This window comes from Lucilia sericata, unplaced genomic scaffold, assembly GCF_015586225.1.
Source record: "Lucilia sericata isolate MDLA Ls3-8-SP2 unplaced genomic scaffold, ASM1558622v1 Contig000006F_arrow, whole genome shotgun sequence".
NCBI lineage: Eukaryota > Metazoa > Arthropoda > Insecta > Diptera > Calliphoridae > Lucilia > Lucilia sericata.
The window spans coordinates 298270-314525 of NW_023994047.1; the positions used below are offsets into that span (position 1 = coordinate 298270).

General features: G+C 24.7%; 2 protein-coding genes across 2 annotated transcripts in view; one reads left to right on the plus strand and one right to left on the minus strand.

Annotated features, from left to right (window-relative positions):
* Positions 1-16256, minus strand: part of LOC119601520 (pre-rRNA-processing protein esf1) — a 168517-nt gene that overhangs the window by 86821 nt on the left and 65440 nt on the right. The gene's annotated exons all lie outside the window — the stretch shown is intronic.
* Positions 14324-16256, plus strand: part of LOC119601511 (disheveled-associated activator of morphogenesis 1) — a 62564-nt gene continuing 60631 nt past the window's right edge. The window contains exon 1 of the mRNA XM_037952476.1: positions 14324-14759. Within this exon, the coding sequence (XP_037808404.1) occupies positions 14712-14759 (48 nt within the window). The 5' untranslated portion in view covers positions 14324-14711. The remainder of the gene's footprint in view (positions 14760-16256) is intronic.

A 16256-nucleotide genomic window follows, 5' to 3' on the forward strand; every position in this document is an offset into this window, starting at 1 on the left:
ATTTCTTTAAGGATAAAGGTTTTCTAAGGACTTTGTAATAAAAATGGTCCTTCGAGCCCTAAATTCATAGAAAACTGCCAACAAGTTGTAAACTAACAACTATTTCAAAAGACTAGAAGTGTAAAGTAACTGCTATCTTACAAAGTTATGAAAAAACTTCACGTTTCAAGCAACGAACGTGCAGCTCGAAGGACCATTTTTCTTATAAACTATAAAAAGATTTAATTCTTTTAAACCTCAATATTTCTTTTTCTATTTTTTTAAAATGCTTATAAAGTAGTTGATTATTTTTAGACATAAAACTTACAATTGCAATTTCTAAACTATTTGTTTTTTTCCATTAATTTTTTGCTATTTGGCACCATACATTGTTGGACCCACCAACATGACTTAATGTTTGTATTTTAGTTTCCGTAGACATCAGTAAGACTTTTATTTTGATTTATTACATTTTTTTTTCTAGTTGTATTAACAGCTCGAGAGGAAATCTAGATTGTTTTCTTAAGACCTTATGCGTTGAACATGATTAGACATTAAATGTCAACGTTTGCGTTTCAAATGAAATACATTTTATTATGTTTATGAGCAAATGTTTACAATTTCGCTACAAATTTCTAATTTGGAATAAGAAAAAAAAAGTGAAATTTATTGAGTGTTAAATAAGAATTTCACTTAGACATTAAATGAAAAAATTTAATTAAATTTTTAATAAAACTTTTTATTAAAAGTTTAAAATAAAATTTTTTTTTGTTCAATATTTTATTGCAAAAATTTATTAATAATTAATTTTATTTCGTTTTTTTTCATTGCAGCTTTAACAAATTAAGGTGTTTCCTTGACGCTTTAACTTCAAATAAAAAAACCAGCATTTAAATTAACAGGTGTGTATTAAATTGCAGCGTTTGTGATTATTTTTTTGGTTATATTTTATTTACTTCAACAATTTTTGTTGATTAATGATGTAGGATGTTACAAAAAAAATATTTAATTAAATTTTAAAAACAGGATTTATTTATGTTAAAAATTGCCGCCGAAATTGCTGTTAAAAAGTATTGAAATAAAGATTTTAATCTGAATTCGAAGGACCATAAATATGTAAATAATATTCAGACAACAGAGATATAAAAAGTAAAAAATTATTTCAATTTAAAATTGTTATTAAATCATTAAACAATGTTTACAAAAATATTTATAATTTTAAGAAAAAAATAGAGACATTTTTAGGAAACGCTTAAGGCACATGGTTCGCAGGACCATAACTACGTAGTATATTAAGGACCCCCTAGATTGTTAGTGGATTAAGGAAATTTCAACTTAAGTTTGTTTTTAGATTTGTTTCAAAATTAATGGTTTCTTTTGAAATTAATGACAATTTGTAAGTTAATATTCGGCTCGCAGGACCACTTTGAAGAAAGTTTTAAAACTGTTATTTAAAATAGAATAATATATAAGAATTTGATCCATAGATAGTTATGTTAATTTGTTGTTTTAAAATTAAAAATTTTGTTTAAAACTAATGACAGTTAGAAAGCTAATGTTCGGCTCGTAGGACCACTTTTCAGAAAATTTTAATAAGAGTGATATTTAAGAAGGTTTCCAAACAAAATATATTAATTAAACTAATGTTTATATATAAAATATTTTAATAATTTTCCTGGAGGTTATTATGAATTAGATTAAATAGGCTCGAAGGACCACTTTGGGAAAATTTTAGAGTGATATCTAAGAAGATTTCAAAACGAAATAAATTAATTAAACCAAAGTTGCAATATTTATATATAAAATATTTAAACATTTTTCCTTAAGATTTTTATGAATTACAACATTTTGTATTGACCGAAAGACCATTTTTTAATGAAGTTTCATTACCACCTAATGGATTTTTTGCTATTAAAGAAATAAAATTGAACTAAATAGGAAATAATTTCAGAAACAAAGTTTTAGTTTTAGAAAATGTGACAGATTTGATATTTAAATTCGGCTCGTAGGACCATTTCTTCGGAATATCAAAAGCACAAAAGCTTTTAAGTTTTATTAAGAAATTAAACTCAATGTATATTTAACATAAATTTAAGAATTTAAAATTCATTATTTACTTTTAAATTAAGATAAACTCGAAGTTTATGTGCGGTCCGAAGGACCATTTTTTGAAGAAAGATAAAATAGACTTTTACGGGAAAAATTTTAGTAAAGATTTATTGGCTTACTGCTATAGACATAAATTAAACTAAATTGTAATCAATTCAAGAAATTTTTAATGTAACAGATCTGTTTTTTAAGACCAGCTCGAAGAACCTTTTTCTCAGAGTATTATAGAAAGAGATTTTTACTAGGTAATTAAGCCAAATTTATATTATTATTAGATTAAATGTTTTAACATCAATTACTTTAGTTTAAATGTGAAGAGACATGAAGTTTATGTCGGGCTCGAAGGACCATATTTTGAAAAAGATCCGGATAAAGAAGGACCATTTTTTAAAGAAATTTTAATTGGTTATGCTAATTATTATTACAGATTCGAAGGACCTTTTCTTTTAGTCTGTTTTTTAGAAACTTAGGGTTCGAAGGACCACTTCAAAACGTAAGCAAATTTAACTTGTTTCAATTCATCCTATTTCAGATTCAAAAGACAATATATTCTTGTACGTTTTTTAGATCTTATGATTCGAAGGACCATTCTCAAAGAAATTTCAATTAGTGAGCGACATGTATAGACTAGAAAAATTTGTCAGATCTTATAGTTTGAAAGACCATTTTAATGATAGTTTAATTACAAGTGCAAATAAACATTTTCACCATGATCCGAAGGACCATTTATTTTTGTACGTCTTTTTAGAAGTTATGATTCAAAGTACCATTTTAAAGAAAATTGCTATATGACTCCAACTAAACTTCGACTTATTCCTCATAATAATATTTGAGATTTGAACGACCATATCTTTATGTAATTTTTTAGATATTGAAGTGGTTCGAAGGACCATTTTTAAAGGAATTATAATTTAAGATTATTAATCATAACATTGTTCTGTCAAAGATCGAAGGACCATTTCTTCTTAATTTTTAAGATTTTATAATTCGAAGGACTATTTTAAAAGATTACAAATTATTTAAAAGTAAGAAGTAACAAATTTGGTCTAAAACGTCTTGTGATACGAAGGACCATTTTACAATTTAAGTTCGAAGGACCGTTCTTTAAAAACAATGTTGTTCAAAAGATCTTATGATACGAAGGACCATTTTTAAAGAAGTTACAATTAAAGATCGAAGGACCATTTCTTTTTCATGCGATAGATTCGAAGGATCATTTTAACCAGAAACAAGCAATTTCATAATTTTTTTAAGTTTTACTGACTTAATGTTAAAACTTCATTCATATTCATTCATAAATCTTATGATTCATGTAATTTCTAATGAATTACTATAACTATTTGATGAAATACTAGGTTGTTAATGTTAAGAACTTTATAACAATTTTATAACTTCCTCCAGTTTTATCAATACAATCTCTACAGACATATACCCTAATTTCAAATAACTTTATGAAGATTTTAATAACTTTAGCACATTCCTATCTTTAAGTAGCATCCAAAAAAAGAGGGGCATAGCCAGTTGAAAGTTGTGAAAGAAATGTAATGTGAAAAAAAACAGAAACTAAATATGGTTTGCATTAGAAATCGTGATGATTAAATAGACACAACTGCTATATAGCAGCAGTAAACTTATAAGATTATTATTTATGATTTCTTATAATTGCAACATTTCATAGAAATAATAAAAAAAACTGGAAGGCTAGAAAAAAAATTAAAAATTAAGTTAAGGGAAAAAACAGTTTCAACAATTACCACACACTCTTTGGAATGAATAATCAAAATTTTTTTTATAAAAAATTTTTTATTAGATAATGATGATGTTGCTTGTACGCTGACTACAAGATAAATTTATATTTTTTTAGGCTAAAAGGTAGACTGAAGAATTTTTTTCTTGAAAAAATTGGATTGAATATTAATTATTCCTAAAAAATGAAAGTGTTGAGTTTATAAGCTTAAGATTTATAAAGAAATTTTGATAAAGATTTTAAGATAAAAAAAGAGGAGTTGTTAAGAAAAAACCCAAACTTTTAAAATGGGAGTTGAAAATATTAATTAAATCTTAAGAAAATCTGTGTTAAAAGGTGTGTTAAACTTTAGATACCTAAAGTAGCTCTCATTTTAAAGTACGTGCTAGGAATTTGTAGCAAATTAAAATAACTTTAAAAATTCTGTTTAATTTTAAAACCTTAACATATGAAAAAAATATTATGATTAAATCAATTTTATCTAGAAATGACAATTATATTCCATAGAAAAACCAAGAATTAAAAACTATCAATTTTATAAAAAACTAAAACAATAAATTACAATCAATAAATAACATTCACTATAAGTAATTTAAAACTAAATGACAATTAAACAACAACAAATAGTTAACAGTTTAAGACCCAACATTCAAGTCTCCCTTCAGACAAAACTATTTTTTAATATAAAATATTATTAAACTAAAAGTAATTTAAGTTTTTTTTAGAAAAAATAAAAACACTTTTAATTTTCTTTAATTAAACTACACTCTAGTTTTAAAAAAATGTTTAACAAGTTTTTAACTCTAGAGTAGGAAAATTGTAACAAATCTTCTTTGCATGCTATTTAAATGGTTTAATAACCATAGTAATTAATACTTTCTCTGGTGCTGTTGTGATTCTTTTAACAAGATAATTTTCAGGGTCAAGTGTTTAAAAGAAGGTTTTAAATGAGTTTCTAAAACTAAGGAAATTGAAAGTGTTTAAAGAATTTACAACATTTGGTTGCAGAACAGTTTTTTCTTTATAAATAAGCAACTTAAACTTAAAGTGTTTATCTTAAGTTAAAATCTTTATAAATTTAAAGCTGGAACCCTAAATTTAAGGTTATGTTTGGCTCGAAGGACCATTTTTTAAATTAAATAAAAAAGTCATAAATAAGAAAGTTTTTGGAAAAACTTAATTATTTGTAGCTGCTTTATAAAAATAGTTTTTTTAAAATCAAGTATTAAAGGAAACTTTTGCGAAATTTTTAACTTTTCTTCGACTCGAAGGACCATTTTTGAAAAATATTTAAATTATGTAGAAATTCAAAAACAATATATGTTTCGAAAAGGATTAATTTATATAAACAAAGAACTGAAACTAAAGTTTAATAAAAATTATTAAAAAAAATCCCTGTTTAAACACAAACATTTAAAGTTATGTTTGGCTCGTAAGACCATTTTTAAAAATTCAGTTAAGAAACACATAAAATAAAAAAGGTTTTAAGGCAAAAGCTTTCTGTATTAAAACTTTAAATATCTGTAACATTTGCAAAATTTTATACTTTTTTCTGGCTCGTAGGACCATTTTTATAAAAAATAAAAATTAATTATAAATTTATAACAAAATCTAGTTGCAAAAGTTAGAACTCTTTAATAATAACGATTTTAAACTAAAGTTTACTTTAAAAGTTATCTGCTGGAACCGAAAGTTTGGGAGTTATGTTTGGCTCGCTTGTTGAAAGGAAAATTGTTCTAAATTTTATACTTTATTCTGGCTCGAAGGACCTTTTTGGACCTTTTTTTGATCTATAGTATTAATTCGTTAGAAATTTAGAAAAGTAAATAAGTTTATAAATAATTTGATGTTAGGATCGAAGGACCATTTTTTGAAAATTAAATAAAATATAATAAAAAAAAGGTTTTTGGCAAAATTTAGCTTAAAATAATTTTTGAAATATTTATTCCATTTAGATTTATACATAAAACTAAAAGTAAGCAACATTGAAGATTTCGTTTAGCTCGAAGGACCATTTTTATAAAACATGGTAATGAGAATTTTTTATTATATATCAAAATTTTTTGAAAACTTTCTCACGAAGATTTTATTATTTATTTAAATAAACAATAACTTTATTTACTATTTCCTTTAGAGAAGCATCAATGGCATGAATAAATCTTTTAACATTTTAAACAACTATATGGTCAAGGTTAAAAAAGAAACAATGTAAAACTCTTTTCAATTCTATTTTTATTAAAATCATAAAAAAAAGAATAACAATGAATAAATCTATATAAAGTAATCAGAGTTTGCGTAACAAAAGAATATTTTTATTGATAAACAATTTAAAATAAAAATGATTTGCATAAAATACTTATTCAAAAGCTAGACTTTTGTTTTGAAGTTTAAAAAGAGTATAAAGCAGAAAAAAGTAGACAAATTGTTTATAAAACAATGAAAAAGGTTAAAGATTTGTTGTAGAAGATTTAAAGTAAAGCATTAAAATTTTTTTAATTGAATTTATGTGGTCAATTAAAAGTACAAGCAAGATGTGTTAAGAAAAGTTTTTATTATGTGTATATGTTTTGTTAGAACTTTGCCTATTAATTTAATATGTTTAACACGAAATATAATAAAATCAATATTCCATTAAATTAAAACAAGTTTACGCTTGTTTTTAAATAGTAATGAACTCTAAAAAGTTAAAATTTAATTTAAAATTTTGTAGTTTTTTATACTATGCCGAAAATATGTGTAAAAATATGTGCAAAAATGTTTGCAGAAAATTCATTAAAATTACTTTTAAGAATTTTAATTATTTTCCTTTTTAATCGAAATTCTCATTAATTTACTTCGTTTTAATGAAAACATAATGAAATGGTTCTTTAGATCTGTTAAATAGTGTAAAAATTTAGTTAATTGATAAGATTTTACTCTGCATATATCCATAGACAATCAAGTTTTGAAAAATGGTCCTTCGAGCCAACCTCAACATTTTGAATTCTCATTAATTTACTTCGTTTTAATGAAAACATAATGAAATGGTTCTTCCGATCTGATAAATAGTATAAAGATTCAGCGAATTGATAAGATTTCATTCTACGTATATTCATAGACAATAAAGTTTTTAAAAATGGTCCTTCGAGCCGACCTTAACATTTGAAATTCTCATTAATTTACTTCGTTTTAATGAAAACACAATGAAATGGTTCTTTAGATCTGTTAAATAGTTCAAAGATTCAGCAAATTGATAAGATTTCACTCTCCATGTATACATAGACAATCAAGTTTAAGAAAATGGTCCTTCAAGCCGACCTTAACATTTAAAATTCTCATTAATTTACTTCGTTTTAATGAAAACATAATGAAATGGTTTTTTAGATCTGCCAAATAGTGTAAAGATTCAGCAAATTGATAAGATTTCATTCAGCATATATCCATAGATAATCAAGTTTTGAAAAATGGTCCTACGAGCCGACCTCAACATTTAAAATTCTCTTTAATCTACTTCGTTTTCATAAAAACCTAATGAGCAGGTTTTTCTGATATGTTAAATAGTTTAAAGATTGGGAAAATTGCTAAGGTTTTACTCTGCATATATCCGTGGACAATCGAGTTTTGAAAAATGGTCCTTCGAGCCGACCACAACTTTTGAATTTAATATTCGCTTAAGTACTTTTAGGATAAGAATTAAAAATTTCCTTTAAAATCAATTTAAATTGTTTGTATTTTGTTTATCATTTAATAATATATGTAAAAATGGTCCTTCGAGCTAATGTTTTCTTTTAAGTGAGTTACTTTAAAGAGATGAATAAAGATGTGTTCTTCATAAGTAATTAAAAATAATAAAGATGTGTTTTTTATAAGCAATTAAACTTGTTATAGTTTTTTTTTAATAAATTTTGTCAGTTAATGATGTATTAAAAATGGTCCTTCAAGCCCAACTCGATCTTTGAAACTTTCATTAATTTATTAAGAAAATAATAACGTGAATTTTGTTGTTAAAGAATAGAGACAACATCAAACTTTGAAACTTTCTTTATGTTGGAACAACCATTAGAAAATGGTCCTACGAGCCAACCACAATCTTTAAATCTAACATACGCTTAAGTACTTTTAAGAGAAAAATAAAGATATGCTCTTTAAAATCAGCTAAAAATGTTATATTTTGTTTAATAGTCTTGTCAATCCATAATTTAAAAATGGTCCTTCGAACCGACTATTTTCTTTAAAATTTAGTATTTTGAAGTGTAGAATAAAGATGTGAACTTTATAAGCAATTAAAATTGTTTTAATTATTTTTATATTAATTAATATGGTCAGTTAATTATAATAATTAAAAATGGTCCTACGAGCCGAATGATTTTCTAAATTAGTATGTGAGTTTTAATTTTTAATTCAATTAGAATTTTGCCATTATTATGCTAAATATTAGGAGAAAAAACTAATTTGCATTAAAAACTAAAATTTTCCCATAATGTTATTTTATTAAAATAATTTACTGCTTTATTTTTTCCTCTTTTCTGTATTAATTTACAAATTTAGTTTTTGTATGTTAATTGTTTGGATTTGGAAACCATTAAACTGCCAACTAAAATTTTTGTATATAGTGTAGGAGGTAATCAAGTGTTTATAAGCTTAATTTGAGGTCATATTTAACAAGTTGGTTAGTGGTTATCATGAGAGTAAAACTTTTTTCTATAATAAAACAAAATTTCCGTCAAACAATTTTATATAACAGTTTATTAAAGTTAATTGTGTTCTATTAATAATTATAACAACAGTAACATAAAGTTATTATAACAATAACTTAACAAAAGATGTTTCCAAAAAAGTCCAATGACAATCGTTTGTTGGTAGCCAAAAGCTTAAGTTTTAGTATATATTTTGCAAAATCATTATTAATATAATTAAGTTTTTTTTTTAAATTTTTTTTCTTTAAAATTTAGATGTCTAACAAAACAAAAGACTTAAGAAACATATTTAATTTAGAGGTTGCACCTTAAAGGTGGGAAAATTTGTTAAATTTTCGATGTTGAAATTAAAATAAATTAAAATTAAAGAAAAACTTTAAAAGTAAGTAAATTGTAAATTTTAGCACAAATTCTTAAGATAAATATTAATTTCATAAAATTTAAGACAAACATTTTTGTTTTAAAAAATTTTAAAATTAATCCTTGGTAAATGGTGTAGTTATATATACTACAGTTTACTATTAAGCTAAACTTAATAGAGCAATAAATTTAACATTTTCTTACATAAAAATAAAGTAAATTTAAAATAATTCTAAACCTTAAAAAAATTTGCTTAGATATCTTAGCTTAAAGCTAGGCGGTATTCACTTTTAAAGTCGATATTTATTTTCTTAAATTGCTTATAAAAAATGTTCAGCAAACTTTAAAATAATCCTTTGGTTCAAAACTTTAAATAAAAAGCATAAAAACTAAACATTAACATTAAACTTAGAATACATTTAGATATTAAAATTCTTAAAAAAATTCTTTAACAAATTTTATAATGATTGCACGCCATATAAAAAAGGGTTTTTCGTTATGGGAGTTTTTATGGCGACAAAAGGATTTAATCAAATAAATGCTGTTTAATGACTTCATAAAATAGTTAAAATTGTAATTAATGTAATAGGAAGAAGGTAGAAATTGTTTTTTTTCAAAGATTTTTATAGTTATTAGAAAATGTTCAGTTTAAGTTTTAATATTAATGGCTTAATGAAAGGTACTAAAGTTAAAAACAAGCCTAGGAATATTTACCACATACTTAGGATTAAAAAAAACTTTAATAAAAAGTACTAAATATAATCGGTATTAAATTAAAGAAACTAAATGCTTAGTCATTTAAGTAATTTAACTTATTAAAAAAAAATAACTCAATATAAAGAAAGATAAAAAAATAAAGGTCGGCTCGAAGGACCATTTCCAAAAATATATTTATCAAATTGTTAACAGTGTTTTTATTAACATTTAATCCAAAAGAATCGACATTTCACAACATTAAATTGCAAAAAAAACACGTAAAAGGACTCAAGATTTAAAGGTAGTGATCGGCTCGTAGGACCATATTAAAACTATTCCAAATATTTCAAAGTAATTGATAAAGTAATAAATTTATAGTATTACAACAAATTTTAATGGTTTTCTTTATAAATAACATCAATTGATATAAAATTCCGAAATTATACTGGGCTCGCAGTACCATTTTTAAACATAGATAATGAATGAAAAAAGTAAACAGCATTAAAACAAGTACATATGTTTAAAAAATTATAGATAAGAAAACTCATTTATCTGTTTATCATTAAAAATTTGGTAATTAATTAGTTGCTGGCGGCTCGAAGGACCATTTTTGAAGCATTTCCACCAAAATTACACATATTGAAGAAACTTGCAAATGTTTATGTGTTCTTTAAAACTTTTAATAAATTATTAGGCTCGAAGGACCATTTTAGCAGAAAATTAATAAAATTATCTTACGATATAAAGCTAAATATCTTGAAATTGAGCATTTCTTAAAAAAAAACATAACAGAATGAAAAATCTAAGTTTATGGTCAGCTCGAAGGACCATTTTTGTAGTAAACAAAATATTCAAAAATATATTGCAAAACTTTTCTGATGAAACTTTGTACAAATTAATTGATTAGAATAAGCATTTTATTATTAAAAAAATAATACAAATAAAACTAGATTTCACAGGCTCGTAGGACCATGTTTTAAATTATATTACAAAGAAAGATATAAGCGCTCAGAAGTAACAATTGAAGAAACTTATAAATCTTTATGTTTCTGATAAAATTAATAGATTAGGAGAAGCAGATTCCAAAAAATTGCTGTTTCAAGGCTCTAAGAATCATTTGAACAATATCTACATTGAAATTTAGAATTTCATTGTTCTTCTTTAAAAAAAACATACTGTGTGACAGATTCCAAGTGTTGAAGGCGGCTCGAAGGACCATTTTTATATCTTATTAATAAAAGTTTTCATACATTCGTAATATAAAGAGTGAAAATTAAGTTCTAAAAGTTTTTAGAAGACAAATGACTAGATGATTTCAACAGATTCAAAGGTTTTTGTCGGCACGAAGGACCATTTTTGAATCATATTAATGAAACCTTCTTATAATCAAAATGTAAAAAGTAAATATTAAGTTTTAATGGGATTTAAAAGACAAATGGGATAAAAAGACAATTGACCGTTTTAAACAGATTCAAAGGTAAAAAGTCGACTCGCAGGACCATTTTTGAAACTCATTAATAAAAATTTGCTTGCATTCTAAATGTGAAGAGTAAAAGTTAAGTTTTAATGGATTTAAAAAGTCAGCTGATATAGAACTAGAGATTCTAAATAGATTTAAAAGTTAAAAGTCGGCTCGAAGGACCATTATTGAATATTTTTATTGAAATTTTTTTATATTCTTAAGATAAAGAGTAAACATTAAGTTTGAATGGATTTTAAAAGTCAAATGACTCATGTTCAACAAATTTAAAGGTTAAAGGTTGGCTCGAAGGACCATTTTTTATCACATTAATAAAAATTTGTTATTATTCTCAATTTAAACATATTCAAAGGTTGTTGTTGGCACTAAGGACTATTTTAGAAGCATATTAATGAAACCTTCTTATAATCAAAATGTAAAAAGTAGATATAAAGTATTAATGGAATTTAAAAGACAAATGGGATCAAAAGACAAATTACCGTTTTAAACAGATCCAACGGTAAAAAGTCGACTCGCAGGACCATTTTTGAAACTCATTAATAAAAATTTGCTTGCATTTTAAATGTGAAGAGTAAAAGTTAAGTTTTAATGGATTTAAAAAGTCAGCTGATATAGAACTAGAGATTCTAAATAGATTTAAAAGTTAAAAGTCGGCTCGAAGGACCATTATTGAATATTTTTATTGAAATTTTTTTCATTTTCTTAAGGTAAAGAGTAACTATTAAGATTTAATGGATTTAAAAAGTCAAATGACTCATGTTCAACAAATTTAAAGGTCAGCTCGAAGGTCCATTTTTTTATCACATTAATAAAAATGTGTTATTATTCTCAATATAAACATATTCAAAGGTTGTTGTTGGCACGAAGGACCATTTTAGAAGCATATTAATGAAACATTCTTCTAAAAGTTAAAAGTCGGCTCGAAGGACCATTTTTTAATATTTTTATTAAATTTTTTTCGTATTCTTAAGATAAAGAGTAAACATTAAGTTTGAATGGATTTAAAAAGTCAAATGTGTTATGAGTAAGTATTTTTAACAGAATTAAAGGTTAAAGGTCGGCTCGAAGGACCATTTTTTTATCACCTTAATACAAATTTGTTATTATTCTCAGTAATCAGTAAATATTAGGTTTTAATAGATTTAAAAAGACTAATTTAAAATGACTCCTGAATAGATATTTTAAAGAGATTCAAAGGATAAAAGTGGTCCCGAAGTACCATTTTTGAATCTTATTAAGTAAATGAGCTCTTAATCGAAATGTAAAGAGTATAAATTACATTTTAATAGTTTCAAAGACACAAATGTCTCTGAACTAGATAATTTAAACAGATTTAAAGCTATGGCTCGAAGGACCATATTGAAGAAATTGCAACTTGACCTATAGTTTAATATATTAAAATAAGCGTTGCCATATTTCTTACTTAAATTTACATTGAATGAAATATACAAAAATTGTTAACGGCTCGAAGGACCATTCTTGCAACATAATTATATATAATAGTTTTAAAAAGAAAATGTGCTTGTATTCGAATAGTAAAGAGTGAAAAATAAACTTTTAATAGTTTTAAAGAGACAAATGTCTAAGAACTAGATATTTTGAATAGATTCAAAGCTTGGCACGTAGGACCATATTTTTATATATTTTTTATATAGAAGAAATTGCATCTTGACCTATAGTTTAATATATTAAAATAAGCGTTGCCATATTTTTTTAATTTAATAACTATAGTGAATAAGATATTAAAAAGTCATTAACGGCTCGAAGGACCATTTTTGCTACATAATTAAATATAATTTTATTAAAAAGTTATTAACGGCTCGTAGGACCATTTTTGCTACATAATTAAATATAATTTTATTTGGAGCGAAAATTTTTTACGTTTATTTACCTTTATATTTATAAATTAAAAAAAAATTGATTTATTTATTTTCAACATTACAAATTTTCAAAATTTAATTTAATTTTATACAAATTTTTAATTGATTTTTTTAATAACTTTCTAAAGCATTTATTTATTATTTTTTTGATTTAAACATTTTTATTAGGAATTGTTTCTTTTTAACAAAAAAATGTTTAAAATAGTTTAAAGGAAAAATCAACAAAATATTTAGCATAAAACACAATCATAAAGCGTAAAATTACATTACGCCAAAAAAAAAAAAATTCAAAATAAAAATTTTGCAAAAAAAATTAAAATGTTTTTCAAACAACAACATTAGCTACAGTATTAAGCGAAAATATAGAGATAGAGGGAAAACAATTCTCTTAAATTGTGATTTAAACTCTTTGGTAAGCTTATTAAGCTCTTTTTTGGAGGGGAGTCTAGAGGGAGATAAGCTTGTTTACATTTAAAGCGCAAGTCTAGAAAAACAATTTCGCACTTTAGTTTAAGATAAGACACAAGAAGAAGAAGAGGAAGAAGAAGCCGGGTAAAGGTTTTTGTTGTTGTTTTAAAAGAGCTGTTGCTCTTTTTTTCCCCCCGTTTGGTAATTTATACTCAATTTTATTATAAATGTGAAATTTAAAACTCTTAACTAATGCCAAAAGCAGACATGCAAGCACCTGTTTATGCATGTTTTACTTGAGGTAAAGCAGACAACTAGTAGTGTTTACACTACACTATTTTATATGCAAAAGTAACAAGTCATATAAAAATGAATGTTGTTTTTAGTGTAAGCCAAACCGTAGATTGCGGTTTTGTAAGTTTGTTGTCTGTTGTCTGTGAGCAGCAGTAAGCAGCAAGTAGTTGTGGGCCTAAGAGTGTCTTAACGTTTGACCACACTAAACATAACGTCTTGAAACGTCGAGCTTAATACACGTTTCGTCTATGTGAACGCGCTTGTGGAAATAAAAAACTATAAATAAAGCTGCTGTTGACTTAGAGTTTTTCTTTAAAAATAAAACCATAAAAACGTAAACAACAAAAGCGAAAAAAAAATAGAAATAATATTAAAAGCACAATATTGTTATCTTTAAAAAAAAATAAATATAAAAAAATCTGAAAATTTTATTATTAAAAGTGCGTTTTTTTTCAATAAACAAAGTTTTACAATTAAAATAAAAAATTTTAAAAAATTAAAAAAAAAAATAAAAATGTTAAAAACAACTTAAAAAAAATTTTTGCAAAATAAATATTTACAAATTGCACTTTCTCTGTTTTAATGTTAAAAAACAAAAAAACATTAAAAATAATTAAAAAAAGCACCTTAAGAAAAAATCTTAAAAATTGTTAAAAAATTACAAAAAAACTACATTTCTTTTAAGAAAGTTTATCTTAAAAAGAAAATCTTTTAAAATAAACATATAGTTTTAACAAAACAAAAAAAAAAATTAACATATTTAAACTTAAACACAAAACAAATACAACAAAAACAAGTTCAAAATTATTTACAATAATGCAGCAACAATAATTTACATAAATTAATTTTTTTCAAAAAAATTTCTATTACAAAATTTTTTTTAAGTTAAAGATTTATGTTGTTTATGCCAAAATTTATGGAATGTTTGTTATAAATTAAAAGAAAAACAAAAACTAAAACATTATGGACTTTTATTTAAATTTATTAAAAAATTAACAAAAATTGTTTGTTAATTTTATAAAAAAATAAAAATAAAAGTGTTTCTTTTTTAACAAACGTCTACAAAGGATTATTAAACGAAAATGTGTTCCAAAAATCAAATGAGTAGTTTAATGGAGAAATTAAACACGGTAAGTTTTTTGAAAAGAACCTAAATAATCAAAATCAAATTTAGCAACAAAAGACATAAAGTTTTGCAATAAACTACTACAAATTCATTTGATTTTTAAGTTAAACAACAGCTAAACCTTCAATTAATCTTTGTTTAAAACAGTTTTAATCTAAAAAGAAACTTTTAAGCTTCAAAAGCGAGTTCAAACGCCAGAACAGAGCTCTTAAACTCTTAAAACAAGTTTTTATAAATGAGTTTAAACCTCAAAAGCTCAATTAAGCTTTAAAGTCGAGTTAAAACATTAAAGGCAAACTTAAACCTCAAAGTCAAGTTTAAACCTTATAGACTAGATTAAACGACAAAGGGTAGCTTAAGCCCCAAAGATGGGTTTAACTTGTAAAACTGTTCTAAATCTTTTATAAACAACAAAAAGATCAGATTTTTCAATAATAAAGGAACTCTGTAAAAGGTTAAGAGTTTAAAACTACAGGGTTTAGCTTAAATCTTTATATATTGACTTAATATTCAAAGTTAAATCGACTAAATCTGCCAAAGAAAGCTTAAACTCAAACACAAGTTTAAACCTCAAATGCGAGTTCACTAGCAAACTTCAAATCCGAGTTAAAACACCAAGCGGTAGATTAGTTAATCTTTGTTTATGGAAATAACCTTGAAAGTTAAATCGCCAATATCTACAAAAAGAAAGCTTAAACTCACACACAAAGTTTAAACCTCAAATGTAAATTAAACTTTAAGCAAGAATGTACTAAACCTTTTAGAAACAGTAATTGCTTCCAACTAGTCCTAATAAAGTCCTACATAAAGAATTCGCTCGTGAATTAAACGCTAGATTAAGGGTTTAAGCCTCTAATCACAATTTAATCTTTAGTGAAGATCTAGGTTTCCAAGAGAAGAGTTAACTCGACAAAACAGAATTTTATTCTCAACCTGAGATTTATCTTAAAATACAGACGAGATCACTCGCCGATGAATCATAAACTAGAATTAAAGCTCTAATTAAGAATTTAATCGTCAACACATTAAAGTTGATCATTTGACAGAATCGAGTTTAGACTAGAATATAGACAGACATACAGTCAAGAATATAGACTGACCTACAGTCAAGACTATAGACTGATCTGACTATAGATTGTTTTATAGTTTCGACTATGGAATGTTCTATAGTCTCGACTATAGACTGATCTATAGTCTCGTCTATAGACTGATCTGTAGACTCTGATCTTTAATATCGACAAGATTTTCATCTATAGTCATCTATAAACTGATCTATATTCTTGACTGTAGACTGATCTATAGTCTCGATTATAGACTATATATTGTTCTATGGTTTCGACTATGGACTTATCTATAGTCTCGACTGTAGGCTGATCTATAGTCTCGGCTATAGACTGATCTATAGTCTCGGCTATAGACTGATCTATAGTCTCGGCTATACACTGATCTATAGTCTCGTCTATAGACTTATCTATAGTCTCGGCTATAGACTGATCTATAG